General features: G+C 40.8%; 1 protein-coding gene across 1 annotated transcript; it reads left to right on the forward strand.

Annotated features, from left to right (window-relative positions):
• The first annotated feature begins 5,126 nt into the window (after window positions 1-5,126).
• Window positions 5,127-11,576, forward strand: LOC117820927 (chitinase-3-like protein 1). Its single transcript, XM_034694872.1, has 13 exons — window positions 5,127-5,151; window positions 5,617-5,806; window positions 5,935-5,991; window positions 6,204-6,369; window positions 6,479-6,582; window positions 6,673-6,796; window positions 6,893-7,075; window positions 7,166-7,282; window positions 7,409-7,541; window positions 8,436-8,596; window positions 8,793-9,133; window positions 9,201-9,667; window positions 11,566-11,576. Exons 1-13 carry the CDS (start codon window positions 5,127-5,129, stop codon window positions 11,574-11,576), a joined length of 2,079 nt encoding a protein of 692 aa, XP_034550763.1.
• Window positions 11,577-11,790: the final 214 nt, after the last annotated feature.

The following is an 11,790-nucleotide window of genomic DNA, read 5'->3' on the forward strand; positions in this document are numbered from 1 at the left end:
GATCAACTGAAGTTTTTTTCCCAGACATTTTGAGCGACCATGAACGTAGAAAGATTTAAAGGCAAGCTGAGGTACGTCTGTTCCACAGGTCCCGCTAAATGGGAGAGTCCACCTTTAATTACCAGGGGAGCTTTAATTACCACTTTATGAGATTTAAAACTTCAAAAGCTTTTCTCAGAATTACATTAAATAAGTCTATATTTATATAAAAATAGGCTATATGAGACACTATGTTTACGGGAAACAGGAAAATAATGTAAAATTAGACAATGAGCACCCCCATGGTTTGAATGGAATGATCCACGTTTCATATGCAAATGTTCGACTATCGAATATTCGACTATTTGGGGTCACCCCTAATTTTCACAGCACAAACTACACCTTGCCATAGTTTTATCTATGTTTGAAAAATATGCCCACACCACACTCCTCTTTCTCTCAGCCATGTTCCACCTCAGACATGCGCAGCCGCAGACTGAACTGTTGGTAGCAGGCTAAAAACAGCTAACTGGAGTCACTGCACTTCTGGTCACATGACATGTTCGGACTAGTTCAATTTAATGCTGACACATGCGCTTTTATTTCGCATTTATTAATTAGTATTGATATTTTGTTCGAGTAATCTTTCCTCAAATGAGTATCGTGTGAGTATCGATATATCGATACCACAGAATCGATACGCCCACCACTAGTACAGAGTGGTCAGCTCAGACTTCAACTTGTCCTTGTTTCCAACAGGCCATAGTTTCACAGCACAATCGAGCTCAGATGTGGGGAATGACATGACAAACTGTGGGGAATAAGAGCTGTTAACCAGCTTTGCAGCAATCAGGTGGTCACTCTTGAGAGATGAATGTGGTGCATGCCTCCTTAATCACTGGCGCTGTGTTGGATACACGTTGACTTGGCAAACAACAACCCTGGTTAATTTCAAGCCCTCCAACACACTAAGACAGAAACTGGTTCATCCCAAAACTAAACATCTCAGCACAAACAGAGCAATGTAGTGTATGCCACACAATTCAATGAAGACTGCAGGGAACTGTACATTGGCAAAACTAAGTAACCTCTCCAGCGACCAGGGCCCAGCACAGAAGAGCCAGCTCCTCAGGCCAGGACCCAGCTGTACATTTTGGATAGAGAAGGCCATTGGTATGAAAGAAGCCATCTGTCAAGGAAGCCATATATGTTAAGTTTGAACAACCTTCCCTCAACAGATGTAGTGGCCAATCTCACCACTTGTCCCCAACACACAATGCTGTCTTGAATTATCTGTGAAAACAAGGCCACAACAACCTCAACAGCAAACGACTGTCAGGAACTAAGTCACCAACTCTACTAATGGCCACATGTGACTACTATTAGCACAGCAACGACTGTTAAAGTCTTATATTTTCTAGATCCATCCCCAATCTGGTCAGAACTGAAGAATCCTTTTGGAGGAGAGGGGAAAATCTTCAAGAATTTCTAAGTCCAGTTGCCTTTTCAGATCGGGCGTTGAATTACCATGACCCGGATGATTGAGAACCTTCCCAGACAAACACAGACTATAAAAAGCTCTTTCAGTAATACAGTACATAACAACAACACCCAATAGTACAGTCATGTGTAGACAGGACAAGTTAATAGCGACATACCCAGTTTGAGTCTGGACAAAGACCTTTGTTAGAAGTCAGTTTTCCTTTCTGCTCTGATTCTGAGATAAAAACAACAACATATTGAATACAGTGCTGTGAAGCAAGTAGTGCAATCGTATTGGTCACTTAGGTATCGAAAAGCAACCAGTAGCTTACAATGTGAAACCATTCAGTTTAAACAGAAAAGTTGAGACGAACAACATGTGAGTTGGCTGATTGAGTTTGAATAGCATGTAAACACTAATTAGTGTGCTGTTCTTAGCATCCCATAACCAAAAAAGTACATGACTAACAAACATTTAACTATTACTTGAACGTCAAAAGGGCAGGGCAGGGCCTGAGGTGACCTCACCCCTGCTCAACATATAATCAATTATACTTCGGACAATGCAGTTTAACATTAATTATCCCTACCCTCTCTATTGTTGCCACTCCTTGTGGGTTTTCTACCTGTATTAAAACTTCACCACCAGCCACCAATCTGTCATCCATCGGTCATCCATCAATAACCCACCACTCACTCAGCAGGAGGACAGAGCAGGCTTCTTCGGACATCACCACTGTGAGTATTCCTTTCACTCTGATTTTATCAAACAAAGTATTTCTCGGTTTCTAAGCTGTTTCTGTGATCACTGCTATAAGCACTCCATCTCTTTAACTGGCTGTTACTGGTCACTTTTTGGGAAGAGGGAATTGAACAAGAAGGTACTTTACAGTTTGATACTTGTGTTTACTGGCTGTTTCATGTGATTTTGTTGTAATTGATGTTAACATAGTAATTAGATTGTTGTACAAATTCAGTATATATTAAAGAATATAAAGTTTATTGTAAGCAATTCAGCCTTAATCTGCCATTGCTTCATGAAAAAGGTAATTCCAGGATCAAAATGTATGGTTCCTGGGGTACTGGTTTGGCCTTGTGGTTGAGTCACGTGCCTCATTTACAGTGGCTATAGTCCTCTAGCAGACTCAGCTGTACACCTACATCTCAATGACAAGAGACATTTCTTTGAGGGCAGGAAGGTTCAGATTTTTGGACAGATAATACCGTTGGTATGAAAGAAGTGTCAAGGAAGCCATCTATGTTAAGTTTGAACAACCTTCCCTTAACAGAGGTGGTGGACAAAACTCACCACTTGTCCCCATCACACAATGCTGTCTTGGACAAAGTATTTCTCTGTTTCTAAGCTGTTTCTGTGATCACTGCTGTAAGCACTCCATCTCTTTAACTGGCTGTTACTGGTCAGTTTTTGGGAAGAGGGAGTTGAACAAGCAGGTACTTTACAGCTATATATATTAAAGAACATAATGTGTATTGCAAGCAATTCAGCCTTAATTTGGCATTGCTACATGAAAAAGGTAATTCCAGGATCAAAATGTATGATTCCTGGGGTACTGGTTTGGCCTTGTGGTTAAGTCATGTGCCTCATATACAGTGGCTATAGTCCTCTAGTGCAGGGGTTCCAAAACTTTTAAGCCCCCAACCCCCAAAATATAGGTGCCAAAGATTCGCGACCCCCACTGTTCCTCAAAGTGATGTCATGTGGCTTAATTAAACTGGTCTGCAGAAAATTAGCCTACCTATGCGTTATGAATTAACCTACTGATGCTTTAGATAATTCACTGTTTACTAACCCTACACTGAGGAGTCATCTGGCAAAAAGAGAGGCAGAAAACTCATTACATTTTATATTTTCATGGTTTTATTTCAAGTTTAGCTACTATTTTTGTCGATATTCTTTACTTTAATAGGTAAAATGTACTATTTTTAGATTCTGGAAGACATGTCACGACCCCCCATTTGTGTCTCGCAACCCCCCAGGGGGCCCCAACCCACACATTGGGAACCCCTGCTCTAGCGAGTGGCCTGGGTTCGCTTTCAACCTGCTGTCCCTTTCCATTAGGTCATTCCCCTCTCTCTCTCTCTCTCTCCTGGTTTCCTGCTCTGTCACATCCTCTACAAATAATAGCCCAAAAATATAACTTGAAAAAAAACATTCAGTAAGCGACCTCTGAAGACTTTATATGAACTCTTTGGTTAAAAGATGTAAAAAGAAAAAGTAATCTGATATCAAAGCAAATGCGTAATGCCAGCACAGAGATGTCACCTGCTATGAAGTTAATTGGCAGAAAGAAAGTTGGCTCACATGTCTAGAAATGTTTGCCAAACCCAGTTCTTCTTTTGTGTTCCAGTTCAAACCTGTTGTTAATGTGACGTTGTGGGTGGGTACAGAACACAATGCCCTGCCTACAAATTAAATTTAATGACTCTGTTGTTCCATATTTTAACACATCATGTTCATGTAACTCATCTCTGAAGTAAATGGATGAGTCTTTTTTTAACCTTTATTGGTAAGGTAGCATGACAATTGACTCAACAAAGGAAAAAAAGAACAATAGACTGACAGTATACAGACCAAGCAGCAACCTCCGGCTGTGAGGAATGAAGCCAATTCTGTGCTGGAAACCACATACACACCAATTCATAAAAGTCGAACTTTACATTAATAAATAAACATGTTTACAGCCTGGTACTAAAAATGATTTTTCTGAACAGCTCATTTCTCTAATGGCATACATTGTAAAGGGGATGATTTTTTTTCATAACTCAACAGTTAAGAATATTTTAAGATTACAAGTTTTGCATAATTAGAGGCACAGCTGACTTGACAAACAAGCTGGAACACTGTAGCTGTTAGCAAGGAGGCTCAAAGCCCGCCTCTTTATGTCACACAAGCTCTACAGAGAGCAAAAGATCCAGGACTGTTAAAGTAGTTAGATTCATGTACACATTTATGGCTATCATCTGCATTAGGTAGTTTTACCTGGGGAAAAAAAGTGCTGTGGGAAATTCTCTGACAGCTGCAGAAGGCTTTGTAATTTTCTCCATTTATGAATCTCACTGTGCGAGCCGGCTGAACCTGCTGCTGGCACTTGCGCTTTTTTTGTCTTTTGTTATTTAACAGCTTTCGGGTTTTCTACAGCTACTGCCTGGTGCTTGTACGACCAAGCATGGTTAAAAACAATTGAAAAAAAACCCAAAAAATTTAATTCCAAGATAAGATAATAGTCACATAAACTGCATTATTTTGAATCATTAAACGATTGTTCGTACATTCGATCCCAACCTGTAGTCATACTGTGGCATGGGCTTGACAGCAGAGCTAAAGCAAATTGTCAGCCCTTCATTAAACAAAACACCATATAGTAATGCGAAAGACTTATGAAACAACATAATGATATAATGATCATTTTCATATTTATAACATATTGGGGAGAAAATGAAAAAGAGCTAAATAGTGCTTAATTAACAAAAGTGTACCAAGCGATATGGAGTAAAGCAATAAAGAGTTGTCCATTCCCAGACTCTAATGAGGAAGGCCTTAAATACACAATATATATGTATATTTATATATATGTATTTATTTATTTTTTCAACTGCATATTGATCTTTTTTTTTCTATTTCTGTATATCTTCACAGTAACAGCATGAAGAGGCTCACTCTAACAGCAGGTAGGGTACATTGGTCAATTATTTCTTTCACTAAATGTTACCCTCAACTAAATCTTCTAAATAATGATTTATTTCACTTCTGATGTATTGTGGTGGCTGCAGAAATCTCTGCAAGCTGGGAATCACTTACCTGGAATAATAAAACTAAACCAAAAATGTATCTGCCATGCTAGAAACTGTAAATAGTGAATCATGTGTTTTGTTTGTTTGTTTGTTTGGTTCAAACTGTACTTTGGGTGGAGTAATCCCTGAAGCTTTTTTTTAATAACGATATACTAACGAGCATGTTCCTCTGAAGGTCTTTGTCTGATCTTCGCCAGCTTGGGTGAGTTCATTATAAACACTTGTCAGTATCCCATTATTAATAGCACATATGTAATGCATATAACCATCAAATATTGGTTCAAAAAAGGACATTTATACAACTGATCTCTTCAATAACTGTGATTTCTGTTCATGTCTTAGCTTCTTCAAACAGGCTGCTGTGTTACTACAACAGCATGGCTGAAGAGAGACCAGCGTATGGGAAGTTCAATGTTTCAAACATTGATCCAAACAAGTGCACCCATCTGATTTATGCCTTTGCTGACATAAACGGAAATGAGATTGTAGGTGACGCTCAACAATATATGGACTTCAATGCACTCAAAGAAAGGTCAGTACTGAAGTCCAAAAAAACTGTGGAAATGATGTCTTATGTAATTTGCAAAATAGAGCAATGAATGGATGAATGTTTGGATGGATGTATTAACAGATAATCAATTCAATTCTATGCTCCTGTAGTAATCCCCTTCTGAAAACCCTGTTGGCTGTTGGTGGCTTGACCTTCAGCAACCAAAAGTAAGTTATCTTCAAGAACACTGAGGCACTTCAGGAATAACTGACATTACCAGATACTGCTGCATCACTAACAAACTATGGTGTTCCCCTCAACCTTTATAATTCACAAGTGACCTTGTAACCCAAGCGCCTTGTTGGATTTCAGCTAATAAAACATAGGTTTTATTTGCATATACCTGAGTATGAAGATCACTGTATTTAATGTGTTCCAGGTTCAGTGCGATGGTACAAACCCAAAAAAACAGAGCAGACTTCATCAAGTCTGTTGTCAACTTGCTGAAAACAACAGGGTTTGATGGACTAAACCTTGACTGGAGGAACCCTGGAGGAGCTGGAGGCCAGCCACAGGACAAACAGAAATTCACAGAGCTGTGCGAGGTTAGATGCACATCAGAAACATGCCAAACTCCAAATGCCATGTATATATATATAACAGCATTTATAGTATATTTGATCCTTTTACAAACCATGTTTCTGTGTCATATAGGAGCTCAATACTGCATTAAAGGCTGAAGGACTTATCCTCTCAGCATCTGTCTCTGCTGAGAGATCCACCATTGATGCCAGTTATGAAGTGGAAAAGATTGCCATGTAATATGATTTTGAAGTAATCCCTGCCATACCAACAATAAATACCTGTTGTTATGTGTCAGTGAAGGTGATTCCTCTGCATTTTATCAGGCAACTGGACTTCATTAACGTGCTGACGTATGACTTCCACGGCCCCTGGGAAAAAGTCATAGGACATCACAGCCCCTTGTTCCAAGGATCTGAAGACACTGGAGACAATATGTACTTAAACGCTGTAAGTACAGGGATTCATGTCTTCCTGTGTACGTCTTTGTTTTCACAGAAGTCCTTGCATCGTCTTAATTTTGTTTTTTTGGTTTGCACTTTATAGGACTCTGCTTTGAAGTACTGGATGGAGCAAGGAGCACCTGCAGAAAAGCTGAACATGGGGTTTGCAGCCTATGGGCGAGCTTTTTCCCTTTCATCTAACTCCACTGATGTCGGAGCACCAGCCAGTGGTCCTGGCGAGGAAGGCTGCTACACTGGTGAAGAAGGACTCTGGTCCTCTTATGAGGTATAAGCTCTAGTGTGACACATTTTGTATACACTTTAAACTCTCATTACTTAACTAACTCTTAATATGATATCTAATCCTTCTTTTCAGACGTGCCTTTATCTTGAAGGGGTTAAAACCCAGCGTATTTCTGATCAGCAAGTTCCATATGCCACAACAGACAATCAGTGGGTGGGATTTGATGATGAAACCAGCCTTGCCACCAAGGTAATCATCGTTTTCAGTTCAAGTGTTGTTTAGAGGTTACTCTGAAAATATCAGGTTGCACAAAAATCCGGTTGAATTCATTTATTTCAACAAACTATTGACATGTTTTCTTTCTCATCCTCTCAGGCCAGTTACCTAACCAACAACAACTTTGGAGGAGCCTTTGTCTGGTCCCTGGACCTGGATGACTTTAGGGGAAAGTTCTGTGACCAGGGTAACAGCCCCTTTGTAAGCCAACTGCATGACCTCCTTGTGCCAGGTAACCAAATGTTTTAGTGTATATTAGATTTAGTTCCATTGGACTTAATTAATTTCACTAAACATTACAAAATATACCAATTGTAATTTGTGTTATTGATGTATGGGGTTTGTAGATGTAATTATCAGTGGTCATTCTACGCAATGTCTCTATTTATTCCCTGGTGCTCTTACTAATAACCTGGCTGTGTCAAATACTTGATACTGACTAATTCTGCATAGTGAGAGAAATGCCAGAGACAAACAGATCACACATCATATCGTACAAGTGAATTTTACTTCTGCTTGCTGACACACTGAGGCAAAAATATTAAGTTTTCATTAGCATCTTAAACATTGGCAAAAAGGTTAGTTTTAGTTGGCATCATTGTTAAACACTATGGTAAAATAGTATTTTCTGTTAGAACGCTAAATTGGTAGGTTAAAAAATTTGATTTAATATCGACTCCTGTTCTGCAATCAAGGCACTGTAGCCAAGTTGCCATTTATGTTTAAAGGTGTGTCAACAGCAAAACTCCATGAAGAAGGAGAGCTGAATGTCTATATTTATATTCTTCCGAGACGACCCGTTAACCATGTCAAACTTAACCTTCAGAGGAAATGCTCATGTAAATGGTTATCATTTTAGCATGTTTATATTTTAACCTCACCATGAGGAAATGTTTAGTTTGTTCGGGCTGCAAGAAGGCAAATTAGGATTTGTTGCCTGGTAGCACTACAATCCCTAAGAAGCTGAGGGGCTATTTTTTTTATCTGTAAATATAAGTACTCACATCTCACCTTGGGGTCATGTTCTGTCTCATCCCCGTCATCAGGATTCAGACATAGTTAGCTGTTCACTGTGCATCAGAGTCGACAAAGGTTAAAACACAATATCTGTAACTCTTTCTTCCAGGTTTCCCACAATCAACCACCACAGCAACAACTCCCCAGGTCACAACCCCACCTCCCCCGGCAACAATGACCACAACTCCCCCAAAAACAACTACAACTCCCCCAACAGCAGTGCCAGCAAGAACCACAACTCCTCTTACTACAACCACAACCCCCCCAACAGTACTGCCAACAACAACCACTACTCCCGCAACAACAAAAGCTCCAGCCACAACAACCAAAACCACAACCACAACCACAACCACAACTCCCACAACTTCCCCAACCACAACTCCCCCAACAACAACCACAACTGCCCCAACAACAACCACAACTGCCCCAACAACAACCGAAACTCCCCAAACAACTGCTGCCCCAGCAGCACCCACAACTTCCCCAACAACAACCGAAACTCCCCAAACAACAGCTGCCCCAGCAGCACCCACAACTGCCCCAACAACCGAAACTCCCCAAACAACAGCTGCCCCAGCAGCAACCACAACTGCCCCAACAACAACTGAAACTCCCCAAACAACAGCTGCCTCAGCAGCACCCACAACTGCCCCAACAACAACCGAAACTCCCCAAACAACAGCTGCCCCAGCAGCAACCACAACTTCCCCAACAACAACCGAAACTCCCCAAACAACAGCTGCCTCAGCAGCACCCACAACTGCCCCAACAACAACCGAAACTCCCCAAACAACAGCTGCCCCAGCAGCAACCACAACTGCCCCAACAACAACCACAACTGCCCCGACAACAACCGAAACTCCCCAAACAACAGCTGCCCCAGCAGCACCCACAACTTCCCCAACAACAACCGAAACTCCCCAAACAACAGCTGCCCCAGCAGCACCCACAACTGCCCCAACAACCGAAACTCCCCAAACAACAGCTGCCCCAGCAGCAACCACAACTGCCCCAACAACAATCACAACTTCCCCAACAACAACCACAACTTCCCCAACAACAACCACAACTTCCCAAACAACAGCTGCCCAAGCAGCAACCACAACTGCCCCAACCACAACTACACCAACCACAACTACACCAACAACAACCACAACTACACCAACTCCAACAACAACTGCCCCAACTACAACCACAGCTGCCCCAACAACTACAACAACTGCCCCAACTACAACCACAACTGCTCCTACTACAACCACAACTGCTCCTACTACAACCACAACTGCCCCAACTACAACCACGATTGCTCCTACTACAACCACAACTCCAACAGCCACAACTGCCCCAACAACAACAACCACAACTGCCCCAACAACAACAACAACCACAACTGTCCCAACAACAACAACCAAAGCTGCGCCTACTACAACCACAGCTGCTCCTACTACAACCACAGCTGCCCCAACTACAACCACAGCTGCTCCTACTACAACCACAACTGCCCCAACTACAACCACAGCTGCCCCAACTACAACCACAGCTGCTCCTACTACAACCACAGCTGCTCCTACTACAACCACAACTGCCCCAACAACAACCACAACTGCCCCAACTACAACCACAACTCCCCCAACAACAACCACAGCTGCCCCAACAACTGCCCCAACATCTACAACTGCCCCAACTACAACCACAACTCCCCCAACAACAACCACAACTGCCCCAACAACTGCCCCAACAACAACTACAAATGCCCCAACAACAACCACAACTGCCCCAACAACCACAACTGCCCCAACAACCACAACTGCCCCAACAACAACCACAACTGCCCCAACAACAACCACAACTCCCCCAACAACCACAACTGCCCCAACAACTACAACTGCCCCAACAACCACAACTGCCCCAACTACAACCACAACTGCCCCAACAACAACCACAACTGCTCCTACTACAGCATCTGCATCCTCTGGAGACCCCTGTCAACCGGGTGATGTTGGGTCCTTGCCTGACCCTTCTGATCAAAAATTCTATTACAACTGTGATGGTCGTGTAGGCCATCGCCAAGCCTGCCCTAGTGGGTTGGCGTTCAAAGCGTCCTGCAGCTGCTGTACCTTTCCCTAAATTCATGCATGAAAGCAATGCTTGGTAGGTGTATTACTTCCTTTGTTTGAACAACTGATGAAATAAAATATTCACAAAATACAAAGGGAATTTCACAAAAAATAGGGACTTGTGACCTTTTGAAAATATTCAAAATGTCACAATTAAAATTTCTTCTGATTTCACTGCTGAGTTGTAAAAGAAAAATAAGCTTGACATTTGGTATTCTTGCTTTTGAAGGCTCCAATCATTTTACAGCATTAAGGTAATTAAGTTGTATAATGCAATCATTGCTCAACTGCTTGTATACTTGAAGAGTGGTCATTTCCTTCCATCCTTGTCTGTCAATGAACAACATTATTTATATTATTTAAGTTAGAAATACATGATTAGACTATGTGTATCTTATTCATGTAGATGTTCTTGATGTCTTCACTGTACTTATTTATGTTAACAAGCCTTCTCTGCATCTATATTTGTTTGTAATTGTTGGAGTACCAAAGACTAGCTAATGGGTGTGTCCTCTATGATTTGTATGCAGCTACATTTGTATTACCCAATATGCAAAACAGCTGCTTCATCTGTCTTATAGAGTCTAAGTCTTAATCACAATATAAACCACTATATGTTAATTTATATGTCAATAACAACAATAAAATAATGAACTGATTATAACACAGGTTTGCATTTGTTTTGGTTTTGTTCTGCCTTTGTTGCTCCTTGTCTATATAACGCAATATTGTTTACTTCATATGTCTTATTGACGGTATCTGTACCTGATCTAGTACCTGATTTAGTTCTTGATCAAGACCATTTTAGGTCAATTTGACCATCATTTTCCTCAATCACAAAAACTTTATGGATTTATTTTAACATTTTACACTATATATTATAACTACATAAGCTATTATTTATAAGAAAACCTCAAGATTACTTGAACTTATCACACTGATTGGGTACTTGCTCTCTTCATTCTTTTATGAAAAGAGCAATTTCATAAAGAACTTGTGGTCTTCTCACAGTGTCGTTTTGGTCTCTGTTACTTTATCTTTTAAGTCTTGAGGCCTGTGCCTCATGCAAAAAATTAAAACAAATTTTCCTTATTGCATATTTTCCATATTGTTTGTCACTAGATGTAGACTGATCAATCAGTTCTCATTCAAACCGACAAGCTCAACCTCAGTTATTTAATATCTCTTCCTCTTTAAATAAATGTTAGCTTTGATTAAAAAAATAACATAAATTCTTGGTTCACAACTGAAATGTTGCACCACTCTTTTCGTCCATCCCATTTTAATTTTGGGGGGTTTTTTGGGGCCCTTGATCCCCATCTGTCCAAAGACCATTTCATCATTTAT

This window comes from Notolabrus celidotus, chromosome 11 (genome assembly GCF_009762535.1).
Source record: "Notolabrus celidotus isolate fNotCel1 chromosome 11, fNotCel1.pri, whole genome shotgun sequence".
NCBI lineage: Eukaryota > Metazoa > Chordata > Actinopteri > Labriformes > Labridae > Notolabrus > Notolabrus celidotus.

Coding starts and splice junctions, on each gene's coding strand:
- LOC117820927 (XM_034694872.1), top strand. CDS start 5,127: ATGAAGAGGCTCACTCTAACAGCAG. Junction 5,992..6,203: donor TTGACCTTCAGCAACCAAAA/GTAAGTTATCTT, acceptor AATGTGTTCCAG/GTTCAGTGCGATGGTACAAA. Junction 7,542..8,435: donor GCATGACCTCCTTGTGCCAG/GTAACCAAATGT, acceptor TCTTTCTTCCAG/GTTTCCCACAATCAACCACC.